This window comes from Perognathus longimembris, chromosome 9 (genome assembly GCF_023159225.1).
Source record: "Perognathus longimembris pacificus isolate PPM17 chromosome 9, ASM2315922v1, whole genome shotgun sequence".
Classification (NCBI taxonomy): domain Eukaryota; kingdom Metazoa; phylum Chordata; class Mammalia; order Rodentia; family Heteromyidae; genus Perognathus; species Perognathus longimembris.
This window is the reverse complement of record NC_063169.1, coordinates 53,854,734-53,874,523: the sequence shown is the minus strand read 5'-3', so window position 1 is coordinate 53,874,523 and position 19,790 is coordinate 53,854,734. Positions and strand designations below refer to the sequence as shown.

At 38.5% G+C, this 19,790-nt stretch overlaps 1 protein-coding gene across 12 annotated transcripts in view; it reads left to right on the top strand.

Moving 5' to 3' along the window:
• Positions 1–19,790, top strand: part of Map3k5 (mitogen-activated protein kinase kinase kinase 5) — a 182,124-nt gene that overhangs the window by 54,735 nt on the left and 107,599 nt on the right. For 11 of the 12 annotated variants that reach the window (XR_007212119.1, XR_007212120.1, XR_007212121.1 and 8 more), the window contains exons 2-3: positions 11,136–11,275; positions 19,131–19,154. Coding sequence is in view for 9 of the 12 variants with exons in the window: in XM_048354152.1 (XP_048210109.1) it covers positions 11,136–11,275; positions 19,131–19,154 (164 nt within the window). In the remaining 3 variants the exon portion in view is untranslated. Of the gene's footprint in view, positions 1–11,135; positions 11,276–16,194; positions 16,616–19,130; positions 19,155–19,790 lie in introns of those variants that run through there. The other variant, XM_048354157.1, reaches the window with a different exon arrangement.

The following is a 19,790-nucleotide window of genomic DNA, read 5'->3' as shown; positions in this document are numbered from 1 at the left end:
TCTGCTTGGCCATTATTTTCTCAGTCTTTCTCCTTGGAGGAGTTCTAGAGAAGTGACCACTTTATTACTGGACCTGAACAGGATAGGTGGTCTCATGAGCTTTTGGATGTTTTCATTAAGATGATAATATGGAGTTGCTCGTTTGAAGGACAGAAGGTGGTTGTAAAGTGACTTTAGCAGAGAATAACAACTCAGTTCAAAGGCACAGATACAAAGTTGGGCAACTTTTAGTTAACTCACAGGGCGCCAGCAAAAGCATCTTTTGAACTGCTTCTTAGGATCCTTTTTAGCCTCTACTCTTCTCTCCATAGTATTTACTAGTAAGGCATTTCATTTCCCCTATACTGGGGCTTTAACTCAGGGCCTAGGCACCGACCCTTAATGTCAAGGCTAATGCTAGCACTTGAGCCACATCTTCACTTCTTGCTTTTTGGTGGTTCATTGGAGATAAGAGTCTCATGGAATTTCCTGCCTGGGTTAGCTTTGAACTTTGATCCTCAGATCTTAGCTTCCTGAATAGCTAGGCTCATAGGCATAAGCCACCAGCATGTTGCTAGTAAGACATTTAACATCACAGAATCATACAGCCTGTTCTTGGCATCTGAATTTTTCTTATCAGCAGTGTGTTTGTTAGATTCATTTGTGTTGGCACACGAGGTTGTAGGAATTTTTTAATTCACGTTGCTGAATACTATTGATCACTTCTATTATAGGACACTTAAAAAATCTTCTATTGATCATTTGCAGCAAGTGATGCTGTAAGCATTCAATACCTGCCTTTTGGTGAACACATCTGTCTAGGTTCCCACTGAGCATGTTCTGAGGAGAGGAATTCCTGCGTCTTAGAAACCTTCTCATTTCTTTCTGTGTTCTGACTTGACAATCTCAGTTACACCCACTGCTTCAGTTATTTCCCATCATCGTGACTTAAATCTTTTTGTCTGATTCGATTTCTCCTCAGAAATTTAACATGACAGCTACATAGTTATATATTCATACATGCACAGAAACATCTGTACACACAATGTTTAATGTGTCCCAATCCAAACTTAAGTTCCTACGAAGAAGAAACAGTTCTTCATGACAAATCATTCTCAATTGTTCAGACTCAAAGCAGAGTCATTGTTCCCTTTTTTTCTGCATTTACCCAAGTCCGCAAAGTCTGGTGGTTTCCCTCCCATGTTTTCTGTGCTTTGTTTTAGGGGCATACTTTCTTCTGGATTCCTAAATGATCTCCAGTTTCCAATCTGCTTCATCTAGTCTCTATCCACAGACTCATCCTTCCAAAGTAAAGTTTTGATCCTGCCACACTCTCTTTGAAAGTTCATAGGCATGGATGGATCTATGATAGAAAATCAAGACAAAATTCATTATGTTGTCTTCTGATTGATGCTTCCATAATTAACATAATGCTTCCATGATTAACATCCTGTCTATGAGAAAGTACTCATGAGTCTTTATCAGAAATGAGTTATATACTAACATTGTCTTCAGGAACATTTTTTTTTTTTTTTTTTTTTGGCCAGTCCTGGGCCTTGGACTCAGGGCCTGAGCACTGTCCCTGGCTTCTTCCCGCTCAAGGCTAGCACTCTGCCACTTGAGCCACAGCGCCGCTTCTGGCCGTTTTCTGTATATGTGGTGCTGGGGAATCGAACATAGGGCCTCGTGTATACAAGGCAGGCACTCTTGCCACTAGGCCATATCCCCAGCCCCAAAAGAGAGCATTTTTGTACTCATGCTTGGTACTTTGGACTGACTTAACTTTTATTTTAGCAAAACACACTGGATTTTTTTTTTTTTTTTTGCCAGTCCTGGGCCTTGGACTCAGGGCCTGAGCACTGTCCCTGGCTTCTTCCCGCTCAAGGCTAGCACTCTGCCACGTGAGCCACAGCGCCGCTTCTGGCCGTTTTTTCTGTATATGTGGTGCTGGGGAATCGAACCTAGGGCCTCGTGTATCCGAGGCAGGCACTCTTGCCACTAGGCTATATCCCCAGCCCTTCAGGAACATTTTTATGCTAAATTCTTCCAAGGGCCTCTTATGAGGCCTTTCTTATATGATTATGCTTATGTGATTGTGCTTATATGATGGTGCTGTATGATTATATTCATTGAGAATTTGCTCTGCACAGCACATCTGTTTTCAGTCCTTCTGTGCAGGCAGTATTATTAATGACCAATTTATTAGTGTTACAGTTAAAGCAATCAAAGCTCAGAGAGTTTGTTTAAAGTGTTGTCTGAGGTCATTTATCCAGAAACTTAATTAGCATTCAGATCCTAGAAGCCTTGAAGCAGCTAGTATGTTAGTTATATCTTCATTTCTCTCCAGTGATGGGAAGTTTCCTCTCCAGTTTTCAGGTCTATGCTGTGCTTTCCTGATGTTGCACTCTTAAGCTGTGGTCTTGATCTTCTGGGCTGGGCATTGTCCACAATGAGTGCCACTCCCCATGTCCCTGTTCTTTGAAGCTGGAGGATCCTGAGCTGAGCTTTTACAATTGGTACTGAGCTGGGAAATCTTAGTTCTTCTAATGTCCTTCTTGGTTTTTCTTTCTCCTTCTGTTTCTTTCCTCTGTCCTTTGTTTTTTGTGGGCCATCCCTGGATCTTGAACTAAGGATTTGGGTACTGTCCTTGAGCTTTTTGTACTGAAGACTAGCACTGTCCCACTTGAGCCACAATTTCACTTCTGGCTTTTTAGTGGTTCATTGGAGATAAGAGTCTCAAGGACTTTTTTTTTCCCCGGGGCCAGCTTTGAACTACCATCCTCAGATCTCAACCTCCTGAATAGGAAGTATTATAGGCCTGAGCTACCAGCACCCAGCTGTTCTTCCTTTTTGCTCTCCCCCTCTCTCAGCTTCTCCTCTTCCTATCTTCTTTCTCCTTTTGTAGTTGCAGTGACACGCAATCCTTTGAAAGTATCATTCATGAAGTCCCAAATATCTTTTTGATCATTGCCCTAACAATATTCACTTTTCAAGTAAAATCCAATAATAACAACAACCACCAACTTCAGTCTACTAATAAAATATCACTAAGCATATTAGGACTAGATTAGAAAATATATGTGTATATATGTATAGATATCTATACATGAAAATAATTTCCAGCTAAGTTATATGTAGCTCAGTGATACAGTACATGCTTAGCATGTTTGAGACCCTGGCTTCAATTCTTAAGCATGCCCCTTAAAATCATGTTTGAATGACTGTGCATATTAGAGTTTAGTGGCTAAGTGATAGGCAATTGTGAGCTAAACATGCTATGACAAAATATATATCTTTATGCATGGTAGGGTTAACCAAATAATATCTAAGAAATAACATCCAATAAAGGTACACTGATGAAACCAAGTAAGCAGTAATTTATGGTAGGAATTGCCAAATTGATTTAGGGCAAACATGGTGGATCTTTCTTTGGTGCTTCCTGAAAAAGTCAATAATCCTAGCTCTGCAACAGAAGTTTTTCCATTTCCCAGTTTTGTATACTTCCAGATAGTAGAAAACCCATCTATCAAGTGTTTAGAACACTACTAAGGTACTTCTTTTAAGTCACAAGGATCACTTCTATAATTTTTATAGTCATTTAGTTATAACTTGCATTAATCCCTCATAAACTAGAAAAAAACAGGCTAAATGTTGCATTTTCCTTAGGAGTCAAACAAGGCATGAGTATTTGGGGTTTTTCTGCTCTTTGGGGGACTTCTCTTGGTTCATCTGCATATAATCATTCATAAAGCAGAAAAAAATTCAATAGAATACACGTCACATTTTCCTTCGGAGTCAAATAAGGGATGAGCATTTGGGCCTTGTCCGTTCTTTGGAGGACCTCTGTTTATTCATCTATAGGAATGACTGCTTTTGCCTCCTGCTATGGTTTCTTGCCTTTCTCTAGGACTTCATTCTAGGTACCTTTTCACTCTGTGGGTTTTCCTACAATTATTTTGATGCCCTGAACTTGCCAGGTTTCATCCACACTCCATCTCCATAGCCACCGCACGTCCTGTCCAAATAGGTGTGTGTCATCCATCCAAGCAGCGTTTACCGTTCCGCCCTCAGAGTGTGAGCTAGTGCCCCTCTGTTCTTCCACAGAGCCAGCCACATGCCGCTGTTTCAGGACTTGACAGAGCACAAGTTCTGATCCACAAGAGAAGGCAAAAACCATGTCTCATTCAGTTTTCCTTTTAACTTTTATAACATGGAAGAACCTAATGTATAATAAGCATTCGAGATATCTGTCAAATTGAACTGTCACTAATGCATTGTTTTGGGAATCAACCCATTGTGACGGGGTAGGGGAGTCCACGGGGGTAATTTGGGAAGCTCTCATTAACTTTAGCATTCTGGAATGAGCAACTTATAGGCTAAGTGAGTGAGCAGTCGGATTTCTAAGAAAAATCACTGAATAGGTAAAAAGTAAAAGACTAATGTTTTCCTCTAACTCGGCTTCTCTCATAAGCAGCAGCAACTCCATCTAACAATGGATACTTTATTATAGAGGAAAAAAATTGAAAACCCGTCACAGATCATAAACTATGTTATTCAGTGATCAAAATGACATTAGGTTTAGCAGATTTATATGATTGCACTAAACTTTATTATGCTTTAATAAACCCCAAGTAAGCCTAATTTTATGCTCCATTTAATTTGAAGTCATTGGAGCAAAGAAACAAAGCATAGCAGGCAAAATGTCAGAGAATTTTGTGCCTTTGTACTTTAAATGACTGGCTTTGCCTTAGACTTTATACGTGGCAGTTTTACTCACAGGATTACCACAGAAACTCAATTGGACAATGACTGCAGGCACTTGTTCATGAAATACAGGACACGAGTACTGTGCTTTGGTCCTCAGACTTACTTTAGACTTTTATTTGTGTTCCATCTCCTGCAGGTGCAGAGTAGAGTTAGTGGAGAGCTAAGAGAGTGAATTCTGGAACTACATGTCTGAGTCTGAATCTTGATTAAATCACTTCCAGCTGGTCTTTGGCAGATAGTACTGTTTCCATGCTGTGATATCATTTTATCTACCACAAAAGAAAATTAGGAAGGTTGAGTTCATGTCTGAAATTCACCAAGTGTCTGACATATAGAAATAGTGACTATGTGTCTGTGAAATAAAATAGATAAATTGAAAAAAATAGAGAACTGACCTTCTGCCAATGCATTTAAGAATTAGAGTATCAAGTGTTCGTTTAACTTACTATAATCACATCCTATTTTGGATTTCTGACATATCAGGATCATTTCACAAGAAAAAGCATTTTTACCTATTTATTTACTTCTGAGAACATACCCATCCAAGTTAGGAGTTAGCTATAAGATGATAATTTCATTAGCTAAGTGATAAACTATAGCTGTTTAGAAAGTGATATGTAGCTGGGCACTGGCGGCTCATGCCTTTAATCCTAACTACTCAGGAAGTCTGAGAAATGAGAATCTGGGTTTGAAGTCAGCCTGGACAGTCAAATTCATGAGGCTCTTACCTCCAATTAGCCAAGCAAAAGCTAAAAGTAGTGGCTTGGCTCAAGTGATAGAGCATGACCTGTGAGTTTAAAAGACTCACAGTGAGTGAGAGTGAAATGCCTTGAGTTCAAGCCTCAGTCATTTTTATACACTAGCAATGAGCCGATCCTGGGGCTTTAACTCAGAGTCTGGGCTCTGTCCTTATGCCTCTCTGTACTCAAGGCTAGCACTCTACCACTTGAGCCACAGTGCCACATCTGGCCTTTTCTGTTTATGTGGTACTGAGGAATTGAACCCAGGGTTTTATGCATGATAGGCAAGCACTCTACCACTAAGTCACATTACCAGCCCCGGGATATGATTTTTTTTTTTAAATATGACCTGTAATAGAACCAAACATCTTAAATATTTTAATACAATTTAACCATGTACATGAGCTATATTTTGAAGAAATAAGAATACTGAAATTTAAAGCAAACTTAAAGACTCATATTCATGGCTTCGTTGAAAGACTCAGTATTGTTTAAGATGGCAGATCTACCCAAAGTGATCTACAGATTCAAAACCATCCCAATCAGAATCCCAGGAGGATTATTTTATACCTATCAATGAGCACTTGTCAAATGTCAAATAATTGTAACACACAAATAGAAAACTGCTGTAGATTGATCTTGAATGTTTCCCATGGCTCCTATGTAAAAGGCTTGGTTGCTAGGCTGTGATCCTTTCTGGAGGTGGTAGAGCCTTTAAACAGCAGATCCTAGTGGAAGGAAGGCTGGGTAGGGAATTGCCCAAGAAGGAGATATGAGGATCCTGGCCCCTTCGCTCTCCATTGCTTTCTGATTGCGAGGTGGTAGTTAGCTTTCCCACTTCAGGTACGTGTGGCACCTTCATGCTGCCTTGCTGCAGAGGCTCAAGGGCAATGGGTGGGGCCAGTGACTATGTAAGGAGGCAGCCATAAGTCAAAATAAACCTGTCCTCATTGTAACCTGATTTATATCAGGCTTTTTGTCACTGTGGGAGAAAGCTGACTAATATAACAACGAAAATAGTCAAAACAACTTGGGAGGCAAAGAGGAGATGGAAGGACTAGACCGGCCTGGTTCCAATGTCTACCATAAAGCTCCAGTGGTGAAAACATTGTTTTAGCATTGGTAAAAGGTAGGCACATGAACCTGTGGGACAGAATAGAGAATGGAGAAATAGACCTAAAAATGTAGCTCATGAACTTTTTTGTGTCTTTGTACTTTAGATGTGATCCAGTGGAGAAAGGAGAGTCTTCATAACAAATAGGAATCTTGATGCATAGAGTGTAGACCTACATGTATATAGTAGTACCTTAAAATTTCTAGTAAAAGCAAAGCAAAGGAGAAAACCTTTGAGACTTTGAGTTAAGCGGGGCTTATAAATATCACATTTAAAGTACCATTCAGAAGAAAAATGTTGATAAACTGGAATTAAACTTAGAAACCTGTTCTTTTAACGACACATAAGAGAAGCACAACTCACAAACTAGGAGAAAGTATTTGAAAATCACATACTTAAGAAGATCCACAAAATATAAAGAGCATGTAAACCTCAACAATAAGAAAATAAACTTAACAACTTAAATAAAGAGCAATGTTGGCACAAAGCCTTGTCTATGAATAGCAGCTTTAATCAAAATTTTCCCACCTGGAGCAACCACAATGTCCTTTAATCCTACCATTATGGATGAATCTGAAATACATTTTAGTAAGATGTCAACCCCTGAAGCCTGCATACTATTCTATCCTTTTGGTATTCTAGAAAAGGCAAAACACTAAAAAGATAGTGAACAGGTCAGTAGTTGGTTGAGATGGAATTACAGTATTGATTGCAAAAGAAAAACATGAAAAGAGTTTTTCTGAGGGAAGGAACTATGTTTTGTGTTATGCCTGTGATGGTATTTCTCAAGCACCTTGAACTGATTACCAGAGACAAAAGAGTGAATTTTTGCTAAGGCAATTAAAAATTAGACTTAAAGGGCTGGGAATGTGGCTTAGTGGTAGAGTACTTGCCTAACATGCATAAAGCCCTAAGTGCCACATAAAAAGAAAAAGCTGCAAGTGGCGCTGTAGCTCAAATGGTCGAGTGTTAGCCATGAGCAAAAAGAAGTTTAGGGACGTGCCCAAGCCCTGAGTTCAAGCCTCAGGACTGGCAAAAATAAAATAAAATAAATTTAAGTAAAGTGCCAGTGGTTCATGCCTATAATACCAGCTACTTGGGAGGCTGAGATTAGAGGCTACAAGCATATATGTGAGATTTCTTTTCAACCAATAGCTGTGTTCAGTAATGCATGTCTGTCATATACTACAGGAAGTCTAAAATAGGTAGATCAAAGTCCAGGAATGTGTGTAGCCAGTAAGTGAGAGTATGTCAAAATAACTCGTACTAAAAAGGGCATGTCCTGCCAGACACTGATGACTCACACTTGTAATCCTACCTGTTTAGGAGTCTGAGATCTGAGTATCAGTTCAAAGCCAGCCTGGGCAGCAAAGTCTGAGACTCTTATCTCCTAGTAACTTCCGAAAGAAGTCAGAAGTGAAGCTGTGGCTCAAGTAGTAGAGTATTAGCCTTGAGCACCGAAGATTAAGGTTAGTGCCTATATCCTGTGCTCAAGCCCCAGTACTGGCACAAAAAAAGGGCATGACTCAGTGGGAGAGAGTACTTTCCTAGCAAGCGTTAAGCCCTGAGTTCAAACCTTAGTACCTCAAAAAAAAAAAGTATTTTTATCTCTCTCTGTCTCTATCTTAGAATAATCACTCATTTGAATTTATTTATTTGTTTGTCAGTCTTGGGGCTTGAATTCTGATCCCAGGCTGTCCCTGAGCTCTTCAGCTCAAGGCTAGCACTCTGCCACTTGAGCACCACTTCCTGTTTTCTGGCGGTTAATTGGAGATAAGTCTCATGGACTTTTCCTGCCCTGGCTGGCTTTGAACTGTAATACTCAGATCTCACCTCCTGAGTAGCTAGGATTGCAGATGTGAGCCACCTATGCCTAACCTCATCTGAATTTAAATTTTTTAAAGCCACTTGAGTTACTATATTTTATTACTGTATTTTAAAATTGGACCAATAAGTACTTTTGTTGTTGCTGGTTGCAGGGCTTGAACTTAGGGTCTGGATGTCCCTGAGCCTCTTTGTGCTCAAGGCTAGTGCTCTACCACTTGAGCAACAACTCCATTTCTGTTTATTGAGTGGTTAATTGCAGATAAGAGTCTTACAGGGACTTTTCTGTCTGGCCTGGCTTCAAACCATGATCCTCAGATCCTCAGATAGAGAGGCTTGAGCCACTGGCACCAAGCCAGTAAGTACTTTTCAATGTTCCGTACAACATCTAAAAATTAATCTGTATTTACTTTAGTGTTCAGATCAATGAATATACCTGATTTTGCTTGCCTTTTTATTGTAAATATCTAGTTTCCCATTTAATCTAAAATGGTCTTTAGTGTTTGCTTGTTTGTTTGATATGATCTAATTCTGAGAGTCAACGCTCTTGCGAGCCTCTTCCCCATCTAGTACCTGAACATAGCTGCCAGTTTGCTCGGCACATCTCTTAGTTTTCATCAGTCCTGGTTCTCTTTGGCTCTCTGGGCTCTGTACTCTCTGGATTCTAAAGCTGAGGGAGTGACTATTGAGTGCTATTACCTGAGGAGGCAGAAGCAGCATGGGGCAGGAGGCAGATGCTGTGTGGGCGGGGTGCGATGACTCATTTGTTTCATGTATTTGATTTTTTTAAAATGTAGAAATGTTAAAGACCCCAGAAGAAAATCATTTTTTATATTAAGCACCTTTGACCTGTCTCCTTTTAATAGCATCAATAAATCTTCTTTCTCCCCCACTGTATTGGACTTATTTTCCTTTTAATGAATGTGAGTTCTAATTCCATATCTGTTAAGTAAGTCAGATTTTGTATCAAATAGCTTATTCAGAGAATTATTTGGGGACTGGAGATGGCTCAGTGATAGAGAACTTATCTAGTATGCTTGGCCCTAAAGTCCATCCCTACATCAAAAACTACTATTGTTACTACTACTATTATTATTATTTATCTTTATGGACTTATATTTATTTTTATTTTATGGTAAAAAAAAACATTTCTGTGGACATACAGGTAACTCTACCTATATCATTTATAAGACTTTTCTCTTTTACCATTTATTTTCCAAATGTTTATTGCAATTATACAGGAAGTTCTTGGTTTTGATGTTAATAATTTGTATTTTGATATTTCTTGATATACCTCACTAAATTATTTTTAGTATATAAAGAGTTATCCAGTTAATTCTATTGGGGTAGGTTATTTTTCCTTTTGATTTATTATTGGCTGTCAAGTATCATATATCCAAGAAAAAAATCATGATTTTATTTTATAGAATTCTTCACTTTCAAAAGATTTTACCATATGGGTAAAGTCTATTGTATTGTATGAGGGATTGTTGACAAACTTTTTTTCCTTGTTTTCATGGGCATACTTATAGGTATAAAACTTTATAAAATGTATATTGTTCACATTAAAGAATTCCTTTGTATTTTCAGTTAGCAATACTTGGGTCTGTGAATGGTGCTAGGGATCAAATGTAGACCCTCATGCATGTTAATTTTAACACACACTTGCCTTCCCAACCTACCCTGAAATTCTTCTTCATGGAAAATGGATTTTCTACTGTAGTTAATGTATCTGGAGCATCTGTGGAAATTTTCATGAGTTCTTTCATTGAACCATCCTTGCATTCTCCAAATAAAATTTAAACATAGTATTTAGGGTTCTCATAGTATAACACTTAATACATTTTGTTTGTTTTTCTTACACATTTGTCAATATCCATAAATGAGGTTCAGAAAAACCTGAATTTTATTTCTGGCAAAATAAAATTGTTGAATTCTGATGTTAGGTTTCTGGTAGCTTGCTATCAGTTACCTTTACAAACTGGAAGAATTTGTATGTGTAGCTCCATCTCCTCTTTTAGTTTCAATTTGCTATATCTTCACTTCTTTTCCTGATTATAATTGCCAAAATTTAGTGTATATTAAGTCTGAAGTCTACCTCTGGGTTAACAAATTTATCTACTTTGTAAAAAACAAAAAAATACCATTTTATATTTGTTACTTATTCCTGTTTGCTACAGATCTGGTTTTTAAGTGGCTCTATTTATACAGTTGTCTGTTCCATTGTTGAAATTTAGCAGGAGCACTAGCTCCTGCTTTCTAACACAGTAGTCTGTAATTATAGGATTGCCTTGTTGGAAAAAAAATGCAAGTTTGTGGAATATTATAAAACCTCTTCCATAAAACTGCAATTTTAAAATTCAGTGTGATGGGCTGGGAATGTGGCTTAGTGGTAGAGTGCTTGCCTAGCATGCATGAAGCCCTGGGTTCAATTCCTCAGCACCACATAAAGAGAAAAAGCTAGGAGTGGCACTGGGACTCAAGTGGTAGAGTGCTAGCCTTGAGCAAAAGGAAGCCAGGGACAGTGCTTAGGCCCTGAGTTCATTCCCTAGGACTGGCAAAAAAACAACAACATCAGTGTGATATGAAGAAAGAAAAGTCCCTTTTCTTTCCTCATTTCCTTTTTTGAGTACTAAGTTATTGGAACTCAAATGTGCTTCTTAGGCACGATTTAGGAGTCATCTTTTGAAGTCTTTGTTTTCTGCTTGCAGATATTGCGGTGGTAGAGATGAGTGATGCCTTCCGTCAGCCGTCCTTGTTTTACCACCTTGGAGTGAGAGAAAGCTTCAGCATGGCCAACAACATCATCCTCTACTGTGACACTAACTCAGACTCTCTGCAGTCCTTGAAGGTAGCTCTCTTGTTTTGCTCAGTGTTTAATTTCAGCACTGGTGTTCAGGGAGACCTCTCTTGCATCCAAAATATTTTAAGTAGCATATATTTGTGCAAAGACATTTCTAACATTGGGATAATTAGTCCCCAATTATTAATTAATTTGTGAGTTCCATCTAATGTAAGTGATACATATGTACAAAAGACTTAGCATTGGGTTCTGAATTCTAGTTCACATGCGTCCAAGGAGACTATGTTAAAAGAAGGCATAGGTGCACACTTAGGAAAAAGAAAAGTAGATTGCAGAAGGAATGTCAGGCCTAGTATCTGCTCGTTGGGGTTTTCATTGTGTCCCAATTATTCCTACTAAAGTAAGCTTTCAACTGCAAGTCCTCAGATTAGAAATTCTGCTCATCCTGAGAAAATTGCTATGCTTATCCGCTGGAACAACACTTCAGTTAAGGTGGGAATTAAAGCTTGCTGCTTCAGATGACCTATCTGGATGTCACTCTTTCCCTGAATAAGAATGTCCTTGATATTAAAATTGTTTCCTTCATCCAGCAAAATTTCCTAACTGATTTTCCAAGAGGACTTTACACTGTGGGATTCTTTGAAAAGCATCTCACCATTCAATGAAATTCATGCTGAGCCCAGAATGGTCCATTTCCTTTGTGCAGTTTCCAGCAGATTTCAAGTGGCCTTTTCTCATCTCTGTCTTCAAATTCTCAAATCAGAAATGGCCTTGGGATATAGGGCTCTAGAGTGAATTCAGAACATAATTCTCTAACAGCTTAACTGTTGGTAAATGAAGTCTTTCAGTCTTCAAATCCTTGCCAAAAATGTTGTAAGTAGCATCTTGCTCTATTCTGGGTATCTAAACCATCTATGGCTCTCCCAGAAAAATGGGGAAGTTTCACTGAGCAAATACATTTACTACATGCCTGCCATTGGGTTGACCCACATTTCTTTTCAGAGTGCCTTTTAGTTTTTAACTTGCTTTTTACTTGGAGTGATCTTTAAGATCGCTACTTAATTTTCCTATAGTCCTACCCCTTGCACTACTACGTGATAAGATTTTGCAACTGACTGTTCAGCTAAACATTTTCGTTAGCAGTTGATGAAAGAATGAGATTATTTTATTTATTCTTGGTCCTCTTCGTTTTTCTTTATATTAAGTTTAAATAGGTAAAGATATATAAGAGACTTTCTACTCTAGTTTTGTTCTTGCCCCATTAACGTCTGACTATATTATGACAATTCTTTCCCAAGGAATCTTTTTTCATGAATTACAATTACATTTGAGGGAAAGAAATAAAGCTAATCTTACTAGGAACTTGTATGAGACAAAGAACCTGGCTTAATTGTTTTCTTAGGAGTATTCTAATAAAGTAGTTATTTTAAAAGACTAATGATATCTCAACTGTGCTTATTTATCTTGTGCTTAATAGTTGCTTCTTGAGCATCTACTGTGTGCTAGTTATCCAGTGCTTTATGTGCATACATTTTTACATTTGATTTTTTTGTTTGCGTGGTGCTAAGGACTGAACCCAGGGTTTTAGGGCATGCCCTTGAGCAACTGCTCTACTGCTGAGCTACATTTCCCAACCCGTATTTAATTTTTTCTTTTTTGTCAGTCAAGGGGCTTGAACGCAGGGCCTGGGAACTGTCCCTAAGTTCTGTTTGCTCAAGGCTAATGCTCTACCACTTTGAGCCACAGTTCCACTCCCTGTTTTCTAGTTAATTGAAGATAAGACTTTCACACAGACTTTCCAGCTCTAAACCATGATGCTCACATCTCAGCCTTCTGAGTAGCCAGGGTTACAGGCATGAGCCACCAGTGCCCAGCTTCATAAAGACTTTCTAACAATAAACCTAATGTAAATTCTAATGTGGAGGAAATGTATTTTAATTTTTAAAAGCACTTTTGAAAGGTGCATTTTCTGTCATTTTACAGAATTGCAAGCTGAGATTCAAATGCATTCATTTTTCTAAGGTGAGAGCAAAGCATATTTGTCACTAGGTCTGCCGCACTCCACAGCCAATTATCCTTAGCCACCAGCTACCTATTGCATTTCTTGCAGTATCTGTAGACGATACATGATTTTTCATTAAAAACAAACAAACAAACAAACAAACATTGGGGCTGGGAATATGGCCTAGTGGCAAGAGTGCTCTCCTCATATACATGAAGCTCTGGGTTCAATTCCCCAGCCCCACATATATAGAAAATGGCCAGAAGTGGTGCTGTGGCTCAAGTGACAAGTACTAGCCTTGAGCAAAAAGAAGCTAGGGACAGTGCTCAAGCCCTGAGTCCAAGGCCTAGGACTGGCCAAAAAAACAACAACAAACAAACAAACATTGGCTAGGGGTCTCATCATGTTTTCCTGTGCAACATGTAGCTTTTCTTTCTTTCCCTTATCATTAACTTGAGTTTTCCATTTTCTTAGGCCATTTCTAATCAGTCAGGCTGTGGTGCCTTGTTGAACAGGATAGAAATATGTGGCACAAGAGGTATTTTTTTTTTATAGTCTAAACAATTTCCTGTCAGTCCTAACAGGTCCTCTTTACTGGAAAACATTGGTGAGTGGGTATGGGTGGAACCATGCATACTTGTATTTAATTTTGCAGTGGGTAGTAGGTGTAACTCTCTTATCTCTTATCATTTACAACAGAAAGGAAGACTACAGTGGAACAAGGACCAGAGATAGGTCAGATAGCATCTTGTGGAAGGATAGGCTGCTAAAACAAAGTGAAGCATCTCCCTGTTTTCACAGGGGTAGAGACAGAATTAGAGTACTATTCTTGCCGTATATGCAGTTTGCATATGTGGATTCTTTGGACATCAGAGAAGGTACAGCTGCACTGGTTTTATTTTCATCTACTGCTCTGTGTTGAAGACAGCAGTTTCTCTTTGGCAGTGAATTCTTAGAAAAGAATAGGAAAAAAATCTCTTTAAGCTTCTTGAAAAATTACTGATGGGAACTATAAAAGTACTTACAATCTATGTCTAAATTGTAATTTGGAAGGAGATTTTACATGTACTCATTATGTATTTAAAATAACATTCTTTTTTTTTTTTTGTCTGTTGTAGAGCTTGAACTCTGGGCCTGGGTGCTGTCAGCAATAACATTCTTATCTATTTTAATTCACAAACACTATTCCATTCTCACAGATATGATACCTTTTATCTTCTTTCCAAAAAGATCATTTTACTTTCTGAGAGGAAAGTTGGTTCTTTTTTTTTCTTTAGCATTATAACAATTTTCTTTAAATCAATCTCATGAGAACTTCTAATGAACCTATTAATGCTCATTAAAGAGAGATGCTGAGATTTACATGTACTTTAAAATAAGAAATGCTAATAGGTTTTTAAAATTTTTTACGTATTTGCCACATTTAGAAGGAGTCTCTCAGTAAGTGGGCAAGTGGATCTGGACTTTGCTGCCCAGTGAGCTGACATGAAACATATCTGATGTCAGAAAATTGCTCTTCCTCCATCCCCTGAGAATTGGAGACTTGAATTTGCTAAAACAAGCAATAGGCAGAGCTAAGGAGCAATACAAGTATAAATTTATTGCTGTACAAGTCGATAGGAGGCATATAAGTATGTAAACTCAGAGATGGGCCTTAGTGTTAACTCTTAAATACTGTCTTCAGAAAAAAGAGGAAGTGGAGAATAGATGCACTGTTAAAGGAAGAATAAATATTTTTTTGGTTTGTTTTGTGGTGATAGAGGCTGAATTGAGGACCATTTAAGATATAGTAAGTGAATGTTGTATCATTGATTTCCTGCCTCCCAGCCTGAAGAGTAAATTATTTTTTGAGTGTTTAAAATTATATTCAATTACCTTTAAGTAGTGGTACAAAGGGGTTATCATTCTACAAATCGACTTATAAGTTCCATGTATCTTAATTACAGTCACCCCTTTCAATCCCCCATCTCTCCCAACTCAATGCCTCCCCTCAGTTTTCCTAGTTTCAGTGGGTATACATTGAATATTATGACTGCCTTCTCAGTAAATCAGTCTCAAGAGACGTAAGTGGATCCAAAGAACAGGCAGTAGCTGGAGACAATTTACCAGGGCTCTGAATGTGCTATGTGGTGTCCATTCTAGATTGTAGTCTTTCTGCTAGGTAATCTTCTAGAGGATTTGGCCTTCAGCTGGAGATGGGAGCTGCAGAGAGAGACAAGGGGCAGAGGTCAGAGAGACCTTGGCTCTGAGACTGCATTTTAGTTCAAAGTGCTCAGCTTGTCAAAGTGTCATATCGTGGGGTACCATTTTTTTAAGCCCTAACAACCATTTCTTCTTTTACTAGCACTCCTTTCATTGTGATCCTTTTTCTCCTGCTTCCTTCTCTAGCTCCTTCTCTTTGCTCTAGGTCACCTCCTGCCCACATTAAGCAATGCTGCTTATAAAACAAAGCAAAAGCAAAACCAAACAATGAAACACCACTGCACATCACAGGATAGTCAACAGTTAAAAAAAAGCTCTGGTAAGGGCTGGAGTATAACTTATTGGTAGAGCACTTACTACCTAGCATGCATGAGCTCTCAGTTTGATCTCTAGCACACACACAGAGACACACACCCACATGCACGGCATGAGTGATGGGAAATGTACAGATGTGCTTCTGGGAGAGAGTGTGTATTGATATTACCTTTGGGAAGCAATTTGGCAATGTCTAATATCAAGTGAGCACATCACTAAGACTGAGCAGTGTGTGTGTGTGTGTGTATGCATGCATGCTCATGTGTACCTGGGCTTGGCTTGGACTTGAAGTCAAGTCCTGGGCGCTGTCACTGAGCTTTTTCTCTCAAGGTTAGCACCCTTACAATTTGAGTCACAGCTGTACTTCTGGCTTTTTTTTGGGGGGGGGGGCTGGTTAATTGGAGATAAGAGTCTCACAGACTTTCCTGTCTGGGCTGGCTTTCAACCTCAATCTTCAGATCTTAGTCTACTTAGTGGCTAGAATTACAGGTGTAAACCACTGGTGCCCAGCTTGAGACAACAATTTTAACCTCAGATGTAAACTGTAAAAAAAAAAAAAAAAAAGTCTTTCATATGCATAAGAAAAGCCTCTGACAAACTTTCTCCCTGAAATATTAAGTATTACTATCCATATTACTTCCTTTTGCAGAGCTATGATCAAAATACCTGAGAGAACAAATTAGAAGGGCAAAGATTTTTGGGGGTCATAGTTTGAGAGCGTTCAGTCCTCTGTTGCTGTATGCCATGCGCGCCATGCACTTGGGCAGGTCATTGTGGCGGTGGGAACATGTGGGGAGGCGGTGTTCTCTTCGTGGCAGGAAAGAAGCCAAGAGTGAGAAAGGGAGTAGGAGTCTCGTGTCATTTTCAAAGTGAGTGTCTCAAAGACCTACTTCCTGTAGCGAGGCCTCACCAAAACAATGCCAACTGGCTGGGGACCAAGCATTCAATACAGGAACCCATATTCAAACCATACCACTATCTAATTAGGATTTCTAAAAGCTCAACAGGCTTTGTCTCTCTTAAGACATTCATTCGCCTGGTACCACAATTTAAATGGGCAAAAGGGTTATTCTCTTTCTTTGATCCCCTGGTCAACTGGCTGATTCCATTGACAACTACTGTTCTAGTCCTTTTGTACCTGCTGGAGAGATTTTATTATGAATTTGCAAACTACAATGTCCTTTCCCCCCCCCCCTTTTTTTTAAACATTTTCTTTAAGTAGCAGTACAAAGAGGTTTCAATTCAACATGTCAGTTTAGCAGTACAATGAATCTTGATCCTTCTTATACTGAAATAGAAGCAAAGGCTAAAAGCTATTCAATTTTTTCTTTAACTCACCAGTATATCTTGAGCGATGTTTCTGTAACACTGCAGAAACCATGTCCATATTCTTTGGCTCCATTCTGTTCTGTTGATTGGAGGGGGATATAATTTACTCAGCCAGTTTCTAGGTGATGGGCATTTGTGTGGTTCCCAACATTTGCTATCAGTGTTCCAATATATGCAGCTATGTTTTCACACATATACTCCCTTTAAACAACGCTGTGAAGCTGGATGTGTAGTATATGCCTGTAATCCCAGCACTCAGGAGTCTGAGCATGAGGCTCATGAGTGCAGTGTATACCCAAGACGACACAGCAAGATCCTGTCTCAAAAAAAAAGTCTCCAAATAACTCTTTCATCATATCTGTATATGTCAAAATGTACTTTCTACTTTAGCTCAATGGTATTATTCAAGATCTATTTCTAATTTCTTTCTTCTATAGATCCCAAAATGAACTTCCTTCCTTGGCTCATATTGATAAGTATTTTTTAAAGGGGCCTCTGCTTTTCCTAGATCTCTAATTGGGAACTCAGCCTCCTGGCTTTGTCTTTGGATGGATCTTGGCTCACAGCTCAGCCTGGAACCAAGCTCTCCCTTCTGCTGATCTTCCCAGCCCTCCTCACTCTGCAATCCATCTTTCTCTGAGAAGCTGTAATGCTTACTGTCTGAATCACTCTTGCTTTCAGCATGTGCGTGCACACATGCATGTCCATCTAGACTTACACTATTTCATTTCAAATGTGCATGTGTCATTTTGTGAATCAGCAATATTTTAAGGCTTTGAAAGTATATTTTCGTAGTTCATTTGTATCTATATGGCTCTCAGGACTAGCCAAGGCAGTTTCTTCCTCTGAATATTCAACAGTCTTATGTATTGTTCTAAGTCACCTTCGGCCCTCTGTGTTGCTTTAGCTTTACACCAGAAGGACAGAAGACAGTGGCTGGTCAGCAGACTTTGCATGTCTGGCTCTTATCTTGAGCCAGATGAATTCACCTTTGGGGCTACATAAATGCTTTTCATTTCCAGTTTCTGTGACAACATGCCTTCCATCTTTTCCAGTACACTACCCCATTTTCTCTTTTCTAAATAATAATTTCTCAACCTCAGCAAAGCCTGTATTCTGTGTATTTTTCAAGATTGTCTCCCCAGTGTTTACTTATCTTAATGTCTAGAAAGAATAATAATGGCAGTTAGCTTTTAATGAGAGTTTGTTTTGCACCAACACTGCTTGGCTACATTATTCGTATGTTATTAACACATTCCTTACAACCCCAAAAATAAGGACACTGTGTACATGGTGTATCAATTCCATTATACACCCTGTGTGTGTGCATGCACACGCACGCATGCATACACGTGAGAGCACTTCTCATTGAAAATTCCCAAGTTCTACTTAACAACTGTTGTTGTCAGATGTCCTTATTCTCTATATGTGGGTTTGCTAGTGGTCAGTACTTTTCATGTGTAGCTACCCAGTGAGCTTAGGGAAAGGAAACTTGTTTTAATTTTTTCCCAAAGAATCCTACACATGTATAGCCAATCCTACACATACATTTTCTGTAGAAATGATTTTAGATTATTCAACTCAGAGATTTTAGATTATTCAACTCAGAGATTTTAGGCAAGCAATGTTATTCTTTTTTTTTTTTGGCCAGTCCTGGGACTTGAACTCAGGGCCTGAGCACTGTCCCTGGCTTCTTTTTTTGCTCAAGGCTCACTCTGCCACGTGAGCCACAGCGCCACTTCTGGCCGTTTTCTGTATATGTGGTGCTGGGGAATTGAACCCAGCGCTTCATGTATATGAGTCAAGCACTCTTGCCACTAGGCCATATCCCCAGTCCTGCAATGTTATTCTTAAACCATAAACAATAATTTTGTATTCTCCTGTCTGCTCTATCACATTGTAAACTTCTCAGATGCATAGAGTCATGATCTCTCCAAAATTTCTGATTGCTAATATGAATATGAATATAACATTACCACCTAAAGTAGTTCCATAATTCCATTGAGTTGTCTTTTGTATTAATGTTGGCTCTGCTTTTCCCTCTTTGTTTTTCAGGAAATCATTTGCCAGAAGAATACTGTGAGTATTTTACTTAGCCTTCCAGAAAGGCTTAAGTATTTTTTTAATCTGTCAACTAATCTCTGATAGATTCTTAATCTTTACAAATAACTAATTTCTGTTATTCCTTTCTGGAATTTCTGGCATATCAATATTAATTGCTTCGTCTAAACAATCCTTTGTAATGATAGTTTATTTATAATGATGAACATGGCACCAATACCTTGTTTTTCTATGTGTATTTATGGTTTAGAAAGACAATTTCCACAGTATTTCAGTGTTTTGGGATTATAAAGTATTGAATGATGATAAAACACCAGGTATATAGATATAAATATAGACATAAGTTCACACGAAGATATGCATATATAGGTATATTTATACATTTATGTAGTATATATCATCTACTACATATGTGCATACATAAAATATATATGTATCTATATACCTACTTATCTTCTATCTCATATCTAGTGAGGATGAGTTAAGTTAAAAAATGTTCAAATCTGTCTTTTGAGGTCACACTACAGAATTCCAAGTAGAACTGAACACACAAAAAAGTGAGAAAATAAAATTTAAATTAAAAAAATGCTGCATAAAGAAACATTTTAGTTCTCCAGTGAAAATAGCCTTGTTAGGCCAATGGCTGTTTAGATT